The sequence below is a fragment of the Piliocolobus tephrosceles genome, chromosome 8 (genome assembly GCF_002776525.5).
Source record: "Piliocolobus tephrosceles isolate RC106 chromosome 8, ASM277652v3, whole genome shotgun sequence".
Classification (NCBI taxonomy): domain Eukaryota; kingdom Metazoa; phylum Chordata; class Mammalia; order Primates; family Cercopithecidae; genus Piliocolobus; species Piliocolobus tephrosceles.
In genome coordinates this window covers 131,238,469-131,255,296 of record NC_045441.1, presented here as the reverse complement: position 1 = coordinate 131,255,296, position 16,828 = coordinate 131,238,469, and the positions used below count along the sequence as shown (strand labels likewise).

The following is a 16,828-nucleotide window of genomic DNA, read 5'->3' as shown; positions in this document are numbered from 1 at the left end:
ATATTCTATCTTCTGCAAACTCTGCTGCTGATACCCAGGCAAACAGCGTCTGGAGTGGACCTCAAGCAATGTCCAACAGACCTATAGCTGAGGGTCCTGACTGTCAGAAGGAAAACTATCAAACAGGAAGGATGCCCATACCAAAACCCCATCAGTTCGTCACCATCATCAAAGACCAGAGACAGATAAAACCACAAAGATGGGGAAAAAGCAGGGCAGAAAAGCTGGAAATTCAAAAAATAAGAGCGCATCTCCTCCTGCAAAGGAGCACAGCCCATCGCCAGCAACGGATCAAAGTTGGTCAGAGAATGATTTTGACCAGATGAGAGAAGAAGGCTTCAGTCCATCAAACCTCTCAGAGCTAAAGGAGGAATTACGTACCCAGCGCAAAGAAACTAAAAATCTTGAAAAAAGAGTGGAAGAATTGACAGCTAGACTAATTAATGCAGAGAAGGTCATAAACGAAATGACAGAGATGAAAACCATGACACGAGAAATACGTGACAAATGCACAAGCTTCAGTAACCGACTCGATCAACTGGAAGAAAGAGTATCAGCGTTTGAGAATCAAATGAATGAAATGAAGCGAGAAGAGAAACCAAAAGAAAAAAGAAGAAAAAGAAATGAACAAAGCCTGCAAGAAGTATGGGATTATGTAAAAAGACCAAATCTACGTCTGATTGGGGTGCCTGAAAGTGAGGGGGAAAATGGAACCAAATTGGAAAACACTCTTCAGGATATCATCCAGGAGAACTTCCCCAACCTAGCAGGGCAGGCCAACATTCAAATTCAGGAATTTAATTTGTGAATCAAATTCAGGAAATCCACAAAGATACTCCTCCAGAAGAGCAACTCCAAGACACATAATTGCCAGATTCACCAAAGTTGAAATGAAGGAAAAAATCTTAAGGGCAGCCAGAGAGAAAGGTCGGGTTACCCACAAAGGGAAGCCCATCAGACTGACAGCAGATCTCTCGGCAGAAACTCTACAAGCCAGAAGAGAGTGGGGGCCAATATTCAAAGTTCTTAAAGAAAAGAATTTTAAACCCAGAATTTCATATCCAGCCAAACTAAGTTTCATAAGTGAAGGAGAAATAAAATTCTTTACAGATAAGCAAATGCTTAGAGATTTTGTCACCACCAGGCCTGCCTTACAAGAGACCCTGAAGGAAGCCCTAAACATGGAAAGGAACAACCGGTACCAGCCATTGCAAAAACATGCCAAAATGTAAAGACCATCGAGCCTAGGAAGAAACTGCATCAACTAATGAGCAAAATCACCAGTTAATATCATAATGGCAGGATCAAGTTCACACATAACAATATTAACCTTAAATGTAAATGGACTAAATGCTCCAATTAAAAGACACAGACTGGCAAACTGGATAAAGAGTCAAGACCCATCAGTCTGCTGTCTTCAGGAGACCCATCTCACATGCAGAGACATACATAGGCTCAAAATAAAGGGATGGAGGAAGATCTACCAAGCAAATGGAGAACAAAAAAAAGCAGGGGTTGCAATCCTAGTCTCTGATAAAACAGACTTTAAACCATCAAAGATCAAAAGAGACAAAGAAGGCCATTACATAATGGTAAAGGGATCAATTCAACAGGAAGAGCTAACTATCCTAAATATATATGCACCCAATACAGGAGCACCCAGATTCATAAAGCAAGTCCTTAGAGACTTACAAAGAGACTTAGACTCCCATACAATAATAATGGGAGACTTCAACACTCCACTGTCAACATTAGACAGATCAATGAGACAGAAAGTTAACAAGGATATCCAGGAATTGAACTCATCTCTGCACCAAGCAGACCTAATAGACATCTATAGAACTCTCCACCCCAAGTCAACAGAATATACATTCTTCTCAGCACCACATCGCACTTATTCCAAAATTGACCACATAATTGGAAGTAAAGCACTCCTCAGCAAATGTAAAAGAACAGAAATTATAACAAACTGTCTCTCAGACCACAGTGCAATCAAACTAGAACTCAGGACTAAGAAACTCAATCAAAACCGCTCAACTACATGGAAACTGAACAACCTGCTCCTGAATGACTACTGGGTACATAACGAAATGAAAGCAGAAATAAAGATGTTCTTTGAAACCAATGAGAACAAAGATACAACATACCAGAATCTCTGGGACACATTTAAAGCAGTGTGTAGAGGGAAATTTATAGCACTAAATGCCCACAAGAGAAAGCAGGAAAGATCTAAAATTGACACTCTAACATCACAATTAAAAGAACTAGAGAGGCAAGAGCAAACACATTCAAAAGCTAGCAGAAGGCAAGAAATAACTAAGATCAGAGCAGAACTGAAGGAGATAGAGACACAAAAAACCCTCCAAAAAATCAATGAATCCAGGAGTTGGTTTTTTGAAAAGATCAACAAAATTGACAGACCACTAGCAAGACTAATAAAGAAGAAAAGGGAGAGGAATCAAATAGATGCAATAAAAAATGATAAAGGGGATATCACCACCGACCCCACAGAAATACAAACTACCATCAGAGAATACTATAAACACCTCTACGCAAATCAACTAGAAAATCTAGAAGAAATGGATAATTTCCTGGACACTTACACTCTCCCAAGACTAAACCAGGAAGAAGTTGAATCCCTGAATAGACCAATAGCAGGCTCTGAAATTGAGGCAACAATTAATAGCCTACCCACCAAAAAAAGCCCAGGACCAGATGGATTCACAGCTGAATTCTACCAGAGGTACAAGGAGGAGCTGGTACCATTCCTTCTGAAACTATTCCAATCAATAGAAAAAGAGGGAATCCTCCCTAACTCATTTTAGGAGGCCAACATCATCCTGATACCAAAGCCTGGCAGAAGCACAACAAAAAAAGAGAATTTTAGACCAATATCCCTGATGAACATCGACGCAAAAATCCTCAATAAAATACTGGCAAACCGGATTCAGCAGCACATCAAAAAGCTTATCCACCATGATCAAGTGGGCTTCATCCCTGGGATGCAAGGCTGGTTCAACATTCGCAAATCAATAAACGTAATCCAGCATATAAACAGAACCAAAGACAAGAACCACATGATTATCTCAATAGATGCAGAAAAGGCTTTTGACAAAATTCAACAGCCCTTCATGCTAAAAACGCTCAATAAATTCGGTATTGATGGAACGTACCTCAAAATAATAAGAGCTATTTATGACAAACCCACAGCTAATATCACACTGAATGGGCAAAAACTGGAAAAATTCCCTTTGAAAACTGGCACAAGACAGGGATGCCCTCTCTCAACACTCCTATTCAACATAGTGTTGGAAGTTCTGGCTAGGGCAATCAGGCAAGAGAAAGAAATCAAGGGTATTCAGTTAGGAAAAGAAGAAGTCAAATTGTCCCTGTTTGCAGATGACATGATTGTATATTTAGAAAACCCCATCGTCTCAGCCCAAAATCTCCTTAAGCTCATAAGCAACTTCAGCAAAGTCTCAGGATACAAAATTAATGTGCAAAAATCACAAGCATTCTTATACACCAGTAACAGACAAGCAGAGAGCCAAATCAGGAATGAACTTCCATTCACAATTGCTTCAAAGAGAATAAAATACCTAGGAATCCAACTTACAAGGGATGTAAAGGACCTCTTCAAGGAGAACTACAAACCACTGCTCAGTGAAATCAAAGAGGACACAAACAAATGGAAGAACATACCATGCTCATGGATAGGAAGAATCAATTTCGTGAAAATGTCCATACTGCCCAAGGTTATTTATAGATTCAATGCCATCCCCATCAAGCTACCAATGAGTTTCTTCACAGAATTGGAAAAAACTGCTTTAAAGTTCATATGGAACCAAAAAAGAGCCCACATTGCCAAGACAATCCTAAGTCAAAAGGACAAAGCTGGAGGCGTCAAGCTACCTGACTTCAAACTATACTACAAGGCTACAGTAATCAAAACAGCATGGAACTGGTACCAAAACAGAGATATAGACCAATGGAACAGAACGGAGCCCTCAGAAATAGTGCCACACATCTACAACCATCTGATCTTTGACAAACCTGACAAAACCAAGAAATGGGGAAAGGATTCCCTATTTAATAAATGGTGCTGGGAAAATTGGCTAGCCATAAGTAGAAAGCTGAAACTGGATCCTTTCCTTACTCCTTATACGAAGATTAATTCAAGATGGATTAGAGACTTAAGTGTTAGACCTACTACCATAAAAACCCTAGAAGAAAATCTAGGTAGTACCATTCAGGACATAGGCATGGGCAAGGACTTCACGTCTAAAACACCAAAAGCAACGGCAGCAAAAGCCAAAATTGACAAATGGGATCTAATTAAACTAAAGAGCTTCTGCACAGCAAAAGAAACTACCATCAGAGTGAACAGGCAACCTACAGAATGGGAGAAAATTTTTGCAATCTACTCATCTGACAAAGGGCTAATTTCCAGAATCTACAAAGAACTCAAACAAATATACAAGAAAAAAACAAACAACCCCATCCAAAAGTGGGGAAAGGATATGAACAGACATTTCTCAAAAGAAGACATTCATACAGCCAACAGACACATGAAAAAATGCTCATCATCACTCGCCATCAGAGAAATGCAAATCAAAACCACAATGAGATACCATCTCACACCAGTTAGAATGGCAATCATTAAAAAATCAGGAAACAACAGGTGTTGGAGAGGATGTGGAGAAATAGGAACACTTTTACACTGTTGGTGGGATTGTAAACTAGTTCAACCATTATGGAAAACAGTATGGCAATTCCTCAAGGATCTAGAACTAGATGTACCATATGACCCAGCCATCCCACTACTGGGTATATACCCAAAGGATTATAAATTATTCTACTACAAAGACACATGCACACGTATGTTTATTGTGGCACTATTCACAATAGCAAAGACTTGGAATCAACCCAAATGTCCATCAGTGACAGACTGGATTAAGAAAATGTGGCACATATACACCATGGAATACTATGCAGCCATAAAAAAGGATGAGTTTGCGTCCTTTGTAGGGACATGGATGCAGCTGGAAACCATCATTCTTAGCAAACTATCACAAGAACAGAAAACCAAACACCACATGTTCTCACTCATAGGTGGGAACTGAACAATGAGTTCACTTGGACTCGGGAAGGGGAACATCACACAATGGGGCCTATCATGGGGAGGGGGGAGGGGGGAGGGATTGCATTAGGGAGTTATACCTGATATAAGTGATGAATTGATGTGTGCTGACGAGTTGATGGGTGCAGCACACCAACATGGCACATGTATACATATGTAACGAACCTGCACGTTATGCACATGTACCCTAGAACTTAAAGTATAATAAAAAATAAAATTAAATTAAAAAAAAATTAAGCATTTTCTTAATATAAAAGCCAAAGTCAGTACAGCAAAAATATTAAAAGTGCTTCTATTTTTTTTTCTAATTTTCTGTCTTTAACATGTGTTACAAAGAATATCTACTCCTCTAATGAGAATTTCTTATCTTTATAATGAAGGAACCTAAAAGAGAAGGAATCTCTAGAAATATTAGAACTGAAAAATAAGCTATAATTTCAGAAAATGTGGTATGTTGCAAGATTAGAAGGTTCTGGTGCACAGTAATAAGTAGTGAACAGTGAGAGTCAGCTGGTAACAGTGTGTCCATATTTCTGTAAAAAGTCTGAGTTAGAGGGTGTTCTGATGATAATGATAAATCTCACTTATCTGAAGTAGAACTAACATATTCTACCTCAACTGGGGAAAGGAAGCATACAAAGTAATATTTCACTGATGTAAGTATCCTTTGAGCAATACTTCATTCCCAATTTACAAGTCACCAAGAAATTTTCTAACCTCTAAATTGCCTCCTGAGCAGGCCTATGTGTGAAGAACAGGGTGCCTGGTATAGATGGCTGACCCAAATAATAGAGTCATGTTTCTGTCCCACTGAGAATGAATTAACCATCAGCGTGATATTTGCATCCACATTTTTTTAAAATCAAGAGTGAGACAATTATAGAGAGATAGATCATCCCTGACTGATTGAATAACAGCAAGTTCCTGGACCTACAAAGGTAGGGACTGTACCCCATCTATACTAACTACAGTATAATATAAATGAGCAGGCAAAAGTTGGAAAAATTGTCCAAATGTTATTGCCTTATTGACAATAGGCAGAGAGAGGTTTTCAGTTCATGCTAATTGTATGCTGAGCCTCTATGGTATGATTTTTCTCAATGATGTACGGGGACCCTGGAAAGTTTATACTCACCAATGCTTTGTCCATCATCCCAGAACACCTGGCCTTCAGCTTTCCCATTGTCATCCAAAGCAACAGTCAATCCCATAAAATTCTGTCGACTACCAAAAAAAAAAAAAGATGAGTTATTTTTCTCTAGATTGTAAGTTGTAAGAATAAAGAACACTGTGTTAAAACATTACTTATTTAGGAATAAATGTATTAAATATGCATATAAAGTTCTAAAAACAGGTAAAATAGATAAAATATAAGACACCTAAAAGTTAATGGAAAACATTTAAAATTTAATAAAACATTTGATTTAGCTTCAATTTCCAAAAATCAAATATACACACAAGTAATATAATGAAATATTAATTTCATAGGAAGAAAATCCCTGAAAAGAGAATCCTCAGTAACTTCCAGGTTGCCACAGAATAAAATGCAAAGTAATTGGCTTGGCATTCACCATTCCCCAGGATCTGATCCTAACCTGCTGGAGTTTTACTTACTTCATCGCTTCCTTTATCTGTGCTCCAGTTAAACTGGATAGTTTACTGTTCCCAAACCCAACCCATTTTTCACCTTCAGTACTTTAATCTGACCAGGATCTCTCTTTCCCTTTTTGTACATTCAGATCTCATTCATTATGCAAGATCCAGCTCAAAGCCCTCTTTCATATAAACCATGCATTACACCACAAGGCTGAAAGTTAACTTTTCTCCTTTTGAGTTGTTAATGTTTTTATATGCCTTTCTTGATGTGACGTGTTCTGTTTAATCAATGATTTTATAAATTTTTACACAGTATATGTGCAATTTATATATGTGTGTGTACACACACACAACACACAAACATATCTTTCCTCGGTTGACCAAAGTAGACCTAGGAATGAGCACTAAGTCCTTGGACAGGACAAGGACTCAGTCCTACCTAGTCCTTGTTCAATCACAAGTCAAAGAGCTCATTAACATTCCCTATTCCTTTTTAATAGTGTGGAAAGAGAAACATTTTTCTGCCTTCAGGAAAATTTTTGCCTTTGATACAGCACTACAGACAAAAAATGTGTGTGTGTGTGTGTGTGTGTGTGTCTGTGTGTATATATTTTATATATATATATATCCCTAAGACTAACTTTATGAACTCATCTTCTTCCAGTTCCCACTCAGAAAGCACTCACAGGATCTGACCAGTAAAGCTGTTTGGCAATTTAGTTTCTAATCCACATATCCCTGGTGAAGGTGGAACAGCCTCCTGTAAGGTTTCCTCATTAGGGTATAGCAAGAGGCTGTGAGACATCACCTCTTCTCCTCACCTGGAGTAAGTGTTCATTGCAGGCTCTTGCCAGGGCAGGATGTAGCCTCCTCTGACATGAAGGTTGATGTGGTCAAGGGGAGCCTTCAGGATTTTCCTCTGACCTGTCGATTTGCTGCTAGTTCCCTAGAAAGGAGAATACAGGCAAAAAATGATGGGCGATAAATATATTAAATGAGAGCATGTTTAATTACAAGTCCTTCCTTTCCTGGGAAGCATGTTAGAAAGTCAGCAAAAGACTGCAAACCTAAAGAGAAAATCTCTAATCTTTCATTTTTGCTTAAGACTGAAAATCTAGACTTTGTTTCTCCAGAAAAGTTGAGAGGTAAGGGCAAGGGTGAGCGGGGAGCTTCAATGAGATGTAGGTGCTCAGATTTCATCTACGCTCTTACACATGCTTTCATTTAAACAAGCCTTGCCAAGGCTAAAAAGGTCAAAATTATTGCCTTAGAAAATATGTACTTGGAACTAGAAGGCTCTATCGACCTCTCCACCTCCCCACCCTGCATAGACCAAACTCGTTCCTCACAAATATATTAGTTCTCACCGTGCTATAGTCATACCAACGGGCTCTCGGAAAATAAGCAGAGATCTCAAATGTGCTCTGAAACATAAAATTGACATGTCGTTATGAATATTTCGATAAAAATGTTTCATTTTCATTTTGAAAACACTGTAGAATTAAGACAAAAAATGAAAATTTTATTAGTGATTGCAATAATTTGAGGGATTTTATTAAGAAAAATCCTGAAAAATTATTCCTCAAAACTACAGAAAAAAATTATTTTTAAAAAGCATATGACAAAATTTTAAAATGAGAAATCAGTCAGTGTAGTAAAGGTTTCATTAACAGAGAGATCTTTTAAAAAAGAAGATCTCCTGTAGATGTTCTAGAAAGGCATTCACCCGAAAATAGTGAGCTGGACAAAACCAGATGATCTTTAAAATGCTTTTCCCATGATTTCAGATCATGTGATTGAAGGGTTTCTGATCTACAGTGAAGAACTCACAGTTTCCAACACAGGGCTGATTAAGATAGCAGGACCCAACATGAACTGACGGTCTATATCCCATGTTGTCCTGTCATCCGTAAACCTTAAAAAATAAATGGGGAAAATTCACCTATCCTCTTATGACTGCTACAGAGGATTATTTGCAAGACATGCCTAAACCTGCTGCTTGGGGAAAGAGACTGTACTCACTCATGGAGAAGGGGTCGGACAACAGTGCTGCCCTCAACGTGAGCTTTATGCATCAGAGTATAGAGATAAGGAAGCAGGGTGTATCTGGTCTCTAGGACTTTTCTGGACAACATCTCAAAGGTTGAATTCCAGGCCACAGGATCTTGTCTCTGTAGGGATAAAGGAGCATATAGTGGATCACCTTTTCTTCATTCCATCCCAGTGGCATCGGAAAAGAATCAACGGGCATTTATTCAATATGTAGGTTACAAGCCACTTATCCCTTCATTCCTGGCCTATCCTTTCCCCCTTCTCTGCCACCCTAGAAAATTAGAATTTCTTGCATTCTCCTCTTTATCACTGATTCCTAAGTCCCTGGAATAGGTCCGGCTCTGGCCCTCTACATGTGTAGAGGGAGAGGTTTCTGTGTAGCACCAACATATCTTGGATGAGTTTGAGTAAAATACAAATTCAATATTCTTAAAAGCAAAGGGAGCTTCTTTCATTTTAGCCACATGGGAAACTATAAAAACTTTTCCTCATGGGTGCTAATTCTCCAGGAGATGAGAAAGGGTATATTTCTAAAAATTACTGACAATTCCAGAGTTCTGAACTCTGTGGATTTTCCAGGAAATTAAGATTCTGGTGATGTTCTCTGATTTTTATCAGGAAATGAGTATAATACTCCTGGGGTTTAAAAAGAAGTTGTGATTTGAGGGTACGCAACACGTGGAGCACGAACTGCTGCCTCACCCTTGTCCCAATGTTGTTGTGGTTTCTGGAAAATGGATAAAATGCCCCCAGTTGCATCCAGCGAACACACATCTCATATTCAGCATCTCCAAAGAACCCACAGATATCTGCTCCTGTCTGAGAAGATGCACAACGAGAGCATGAGGTGGGAATTTCATGAGGCGCTGACTCACTAAAATCTGACTGGGCAATTAGTAATGGTCTGAATGGGACTTACATAAGGTATTCCAAAGAGACTGAACTCCATCATGCCTGCAAGAAGAAGCCACAGCTGTGTTAGATGAAGGAGCACTTTGGGAGGAGAGTGAAGCCTTGGCCTGATTTTTCCTTACCCCATTAGAAAGCCCTGGACCATTCATGATGAAAATATTAAAAGATGGGTGTAAATTAAAATCCATGCCCAGAGAGAACTCAGTTCTTATTAATTTTACCACCCACCTAGATGATGATAGAGACATAACCAGTGCTGCTGAACAGCACAAACTCCAGTGCCCTCCCTGCCAGCACAGGCCCCTGGGAATGAGCCCACACACCAATGATAGATTTCCCCAGCTGGTCCCACGCAGCTGTATTGTCTCCCAGCCAGTGTCCTCCCCAGCGTCCAGAAGAGGGAAATGTGGAGCGGGTGATGACGACCCCTCGCTGTCCTGTCACCTCCTGCACAGCTCTGGTGGGAGGGGAACAAGGAGGTGAATTGAAGAAACAAACTCCTTTACAGAAAGTAACTGCAGCTTGGAGCATGAGGTGGTGAGGGCACTTTGGTCCGAGTCAGGTAACTTCTTCCCAGAAAGAATCTGTTGTCTAAAAGCCATGCTAAAGATCCCAGTAAACTTCACAGCAAGACTAGAGGTATATCTGCACCTAGAATGTGCCTTTCATTTTTGAAAAATCTGATTAATTAACTATCTCCCTGGAGTAAGAGAAAGGGGTGGGAGTGAGGGGAAATACAGCTATTTATGGAACAATTCCTCTATCCTGGTATTATACTGGTCACTTTCCTATGTGGTGTCTCATAACATCATGAAAAGGTGTCTTTACACTCCTTTTACTATTAGAAAGCTACGGTTCAGAGAAGTTAAAAAGGCATTCACCTGAAAATAGTGAGCTGGACAAAATAAGACGATCTTCAAAATGCTTATCAAAGGTCATCTAAAGAGTAAAGAGGGTCAGGTGTGGTGGCTCATGCCTATAATCCCAGCATTTTGGGAGGTCGAGGTGGGTGGATCGCTTGAGGTCAGGAGTTCAAGACCAGCCTGGCCAACATGGTGAAACCCTGTCTCTACTAAAAATACAAAACAAACAAACAAACAAAATTAGCCGGGTGTGGTGTGCACACCTGTAATTCCAGCTACCCAGCAGGCTGAGGTAGGAGAATCACTTGAACCTGGGGAGGTGGAGGTTACAGTGAGCCGAGATCGTGCCACTGCCCTTCAGCCTAGTTGACAGAGCAAGACTCTGTCTCAAAAAAAAAAAAAAAAAAAAAAAAAAGAGTAAAGAGGAGGCCAGGCACAGTAACTCACACATGTAATCCCAGCACCTTGGGAGGCCAAGGCAGAGGACTGCTTGAGACTAGAAGTTCAAGACCAGCCTAGGCAACACATTGAGACCCTGTCTCTACAAAAAAATAAAATTAGCTGGGCAGGGTGGCACACGCGTGTCTGTAGTCATACGGCAGGTGGGGAAAGAGGGAAAAAAGAATAAGCAGGCAGATCTGGGATCCAAATAAAAGCTACAGCATTTTGGAAATATTCACTCTGCTTTTCTAGACCTCAAAAAGCAAGACATGTTTTGCACCCAGAGGCAAATATACATAAAAGATGTTTATCTTTCAGTGGAAAATAGATCATCTGCACGTGTCCTTAGAAAATAACAGCAACTGCGTAAGGGAAAAATCAACTGAACAAAAGACAAACTCTATTAACAGATCCTAGTATGTATACAATCCAAGTATTTGCTTTAAAAGCATCACAGATCAATAGACACAGATGAATTAGTCAATAAATGATGTCAGGAAAAGTAGCTGACTACTATTGTGGAAGCTAATCCATTTGGGTCACTTCCAATTTCTCACACCAAAACAAATCCAAAAATGAATGGAAATACACACACACACACACACACACACACACACACACACACATTCTATTAAAACTGAAAGAATATATAAACCACCTGATTTCTACAAGAGAAAGGAATTTCAAATAAAAACAATGGACAAAACATAATGAAATAAAAGGTATAGATTTAACGATACACAAATTGGAAGAATGTGTATGTATGTAGGTGTGATAAAGAAATGGAGGTTAGAATTGCTTAGATTTTTATAATAGTGTAGATGAGAGATAATGAAGACTTGGAATAAGGCAGGAAGATAGAGTAGTGACTGATACAAAGAACTGAGTTACCAACTAAAAGCAGGAAAAGAAGGAGAATCTAGGATGACCTAAATAACTAGTTAAAATTGGTTCCTTTCACTAAATTAAAGAATGCTGGAGGGGCTGCGTGCAGTGGTTCACGCTTGTAATCCCAGCACTTTGGCAGGCCAAGCGGGGTGGATCACCTGAAGTCAGCAGTTCGAGACTAGCCTGTCCAACAAGGCAAAACCCTGTCTCTAATAAAAATACAAAATTAGCCGGGCATGGTGGTATGCACCTCTAATCGCAGCTACTAGGGAGGCTGAGGCAGGAGAATTGCTTGAACCCAGGGAGGTGGAGGTTACAGTGAGTCGAGATCAGGCCACTGCACTCCAGCCTGGGTGACAGAGGGAGACTCTATCTTAAGGAAAGGAAGGAAGGAAGGAAGGAAGGAAGAGAGAGGAAGGAGAAAAGAAAAGAAAAGAAAGGAAGGAAGAAGAAAGAGTCTGAAAAGACTGCAGAAGGACAGGTTTAAGGGAGAGACAAATAGTTCAACATTTTAAGTATTAGGTTTGAAGTGCATATGGGACATCATAAATGAGACATCTATGGGCAATTCTAGGTTTGAAACTCAAGAGAGGTCTGGGTTGGGAACATAGATTTGGGGCCATCTGAATCCAGAATGTATTTAAAGCCAGTAGTATATGTTTGTGCTTACCCAAGGGAAAAGCTACATGATATGAAAAAAAGATGACTGAACCCAGGCGTAGGAGGAACACAGGCTTGGAAAGACTGGGAAGGGGAACCTGCAAAGGAGTTTGTGGAACTGTGGTAAATTTATGCATTTGCCAGAGAGGTGCTGTGCTCTTTTTGCTAGTTTCTCAGGGTCTTGACTGTGCTTTCCAACCTAGATTCCGGATATTTATGCATTTACCAAATGCACATGGAGCATATGCAGCAGGGCATATTGTGAACCTCAAGATCAGCAGAGGATGTAGCATGAAGGTCAGCAGAGAAGAGTCAGTGAACAAAACTGACCACTGACGCCACACACGCTAAGCTCTCCCATCAATGTGGGCACTCGGGTGACAAAGAAAGGCATTTTCATAAAAAAGAAATAAAAATGTTTCAGTGCTTGGACAGAAAAGAGCAAAGAAGACATGGTCCTCTCCCCTCAACAAAGTGTGTAGAGGAAATAACTTAAAATGTAGAACATACTGTCAGGTTAGTAGTTAAGAGAAGGAGGGAATTAGGAGGGATGGAGTAATCTGAGCAGGTTTCATGAAGGGAATAGATGTAAGTTGGTCTTGAGATTGTATGTGCTAAGGGATTAGCCTGATCAAGGTCAGAATGACCAGCATGTGTGACTGGTAAAGGGAGAAACATCAAGGTGTATGGGAATTAAAACAATATATATATTTTATAATTTAAATTTATAATTTATATATAATTTATATTATATATATGAAATACACACAAAACAAATAGATGTTTTGCACCCTCAGAAATAACCTTACCTCAGAAGAGTACAAGGACAAATAAGTCATAGTCCCTGCTTTCAGGGACCTCACTGTCTGATTACAGGAGTCAAACATGAGAGGGAAAATCAATTAACTCTACTGGGATGATCCAGAAAGTCTTCATAGAAGAAGTGACATTTGAATGTTGCTTAAAAGAAGAGTAGAAATTTTCTTTTGGCAAAGAAGGGGCTTGCAGGGCAAAGAAAGCAGCAATAAGAAGATGTGAAAACTTGATAGAGTTTCTACCAAAAGCTCATCTTTCCCATACACCATCCCCTCCTGTCTCTTCAAGGAAATTTGCTTTTCACACATCCGCATCCCATCGCCATCTTTCTCTACAGAGAAGCTTGCTATTTTGTCAAAGCTGACAAAGTGATTACAAAATTCATATCAAATGCAAGGGACCCATAGTAGCTAAAACAATCTTGAAAAAACAAAATTGGAAGAGTCACACCTCATCAGTTAAGACAGTGTGGTACTGGCACAAGGATAGATACATAGAGAGAGATCAATGAAATAGAATTGAGAATGCAGAAATAAGCCTTCTCATTTATTGTCAATTGATTTTTGACAAGATACCAAGACAATAAAAGGAAGGAAAGAATAAAATTGAACCACTACTCACACTACACACCAAAATAAACTTAAAATGGATGACAGATCTCAGTGTAATACCTACAACTATAAAGGTTTTAGAACAAGACACAGGAGTAAATCTTCATGACCTTGAATTAGGCAATAGGTCCTTGAATATGACACCAAAAGCACAAATGACAAATAAATAAGTAGGTAAATGAATAAATAGGACTTTATAAAAACTTTTAAAAATGTGCTCCAAAAGGCATGATTATGGAAGTGAAAAGTCTACGGAATGAGAGACAATATCCTCAAACTATCTCATGAGAAGCTTGAATTTAGAATATTTAAAGAATTTTTATGATCCAATAATTTTTTTCTATAGAAATAGTCTTACTTTGTTGCCCAGGCTGAAGTGCAGTGCCATCATAGTTCACTGCAACCTCAAACTCCTAGGCTCAAGAGATCCTCCTACCTTAGCCTCTTGAGTAGCTGGGACTACAGGCATGCACCATTCTGCCTGGCTTATTTGTTTGTTTTTTGTAGAGACAGGGTCTCATTATGTTGCCGAAGCTGCCCTCGAACTCCTGGACTCAAGCAATACTCCCACTTCGGCCTCTCAAAGTACTGAGATTACAGGTGTGAGCCACCATGCCTGACTACAACTCAATAATAATAATAAAAAAGATTCTATCAAAAATGAGCAAAGGATTTGAATAGATATCTGAATATATACAAACAGCCAATAGCATATGAAAAGATGCTCAATAACACTAGTATTAGCGAAATAAAGTGAAAACAACAATTAGACATCACTTTACCCCCATTAGAATGTCTGTAATTTTAAAAGGTGAATACCACCAAGTGTTGGCAAGGATGTGGAGGAATTGCAACCCTTATACATTTTGTCATACATGCAGGTAAGAATGTAAAATGGTAGGCTAGGCGCAATGGCTCATGCCTGTAATCCCAGCACTCTGGGAGGCTGAGGCGGGTGGATCACCTGGGGTCAGGAGCTCGAGACCAGCCTGGCCAACATGGCGAAACCCCGTCTCTACTAAAAAATACAAAAATTAGCCAGGCACGGTGGTGCATGCTTGTAATCCCAGCTATTCGGGAGTCTGAGGCTGGAGAATCACTTGAACCCAGGAGGTGGAGGTTGCAGTGAGCCGAAATCACACCATTGCACTCCCACCTGGGTGACAGAGTGAGACTCCATTAAAAAAAAAAAAAAAAGAACATAAAAGGTACAGCCTCTTTAGAAAACAGCTTGATATTTCTTCAAAATATTAAAAATACAGTTCCTATATGACACAGAAGTTCCACTCTTAGATACATACTCAAAACAAAGAAAACATGTCTACTCCAAATCTTGCACATAAATATTCACATAATCGCTACTCATAATAGCCAAAAAAATGGAAATAACTTAGATGTTCACTCATTGGTAAATAGGCAAGCAAAATATGGTGTATCTATACAATGAAACATTATTAATCAGTAAAAAGAAATCAAGTACTGATACATGCTACAATATAGATGATCCTTGAAAACATTATGCCAAATGAAAGCAGCCAGATACAAAAGAGCACATATTGTGTGATTCAATTTTATGAAATGTCCAGAATAGGCAATCTACATAGAAAGAAAATAGATGAGCAATGACTAGGGCTCAGGAGGTAGGAACAAGCTGGAAGTGATTGCTAATGGGCAAAGGTTTTCCTTTTGGTGTTCTGAAAATGTTCTGAAATTTAATTTTTGTGATAGTTGCACAACTCTACGAATATATTAAACACTACCTAATTGCTCACTTTAAATAGGTAAATTTAGTAACCTACTTGATAAATGCGCTCAGAGGTGGTTGGTTGGGCAACCATGCCTGACATTTTGACATTAACCCATTAAACTGGGATCACGTAGATACATGCACAATGCAAATATGAAATGGCAAAAGGAACAATGTGGAAAATTATCTTGGCTGCCATGACAAAAAGACTCACTCGTATGTGGGTCTGGTCTGGGACCACCCGTACAGGCTGTGCACGTTGTAGTGCTTCACGGGGGAGCCGTCTGGCAGGATCTGCTGACTCTCCATGCACAGGGTCTTGCTGTTCAGGCCCCTGTCCCTAGATTCCAAATCTAAGGGGAAATGTCGAGTTATTTCCTAAACAATATAATTTGCACAATCACTAGAAATGCCCATGATTTTGGCATTTCTTTATTTCAGTCAACAACTTTGTTACAAGTAACAGGCCCAGTTTTATGAGTTTTTAGTCTATAGAAAACAACGTTCTGTGTCTTTATAACTAATGAAGGGTAAGGATAAAATATGGAGCTGGGAAAAGCAGCTCCCCTTCTCTTTGCACCAACTCTGATTTAATGTATAGAGTGTTGTCATAGCCCTTTTGCTAACATAATAAACTCCTTCATTGTTAGGACTGTTTCTTCCACTAGATGGTAATGTTCTCCAGGGAATAAATCTTATTTCGCTCATTTTTTGTATTTGTGTCTCTAAATCTTTCTGATTTGACAGCATTTGCTTGATACATAAGTACAGATGATCCTCAACTTATAATGTGATTACATCCCCATGAACCCATCACAAGTTGAAAATACTGTAATTTGAAAATGCTTTGAGTGGACCTAACCTACTTTAAATGTGCTCAGACACTTACATTAGCCTAAGATGGGCAAAATTATCTAACACAAGGCCTGTTTTAAAACAAAATGTTGAATATCTCTTGTAATTTACTGAACACTATAGTGAAAGTGAAAAATAGAATGGCTATTTGGGTCTCAAAGCTCGTTTCTACTGAATGTATGTCACTTTCTCTTCGTTGTAAAGTTGAAAATCATAAGTCAGACCATTGTAAGTCAAATACCCTCTG

The 16,828-nt window shown here is 39.3% G+C and overlaps 1 protein-coding gene across 1 annotated transcript in view; it reads right to left on the bottom strand.

Moving 5' to 3' along the window:
• Positions 1 to 16,828, bottom strand: part of MGAM2 (maltase-glucoamylase 2 (putative)) — a 107,132-nt gene that overhangs the window by 17,401 nt on the left and 72,903 nt on the right. Inside the window, 9 exon segments of the mRNA XM_031936079.1 lie at positions 6,276 to 6,364; positions 7,558 to 7,682; positions 8,104 to 8,160; positions 8,567 to 8,651; positions 8,759 to 8,907; positions 9,491 to 9,607; positions 9,708 to 9,742; positions 10,024 to 10,157; positions 15,941 to 16,079. Of these exon segments, the coding sequence (XP_031791939.1) occupies positions 6,276 to 6,364; positions 7,558 to 7,682; positions 8,104 to 8,160; positions 8,567 to 8,651; positions 8,759 to 8,907; positions 9,491 to 9,607; positions 9,708 to 9,742; positions 10,024 to 10,157; positions 15,941 to 16,079 (930 nt within the window).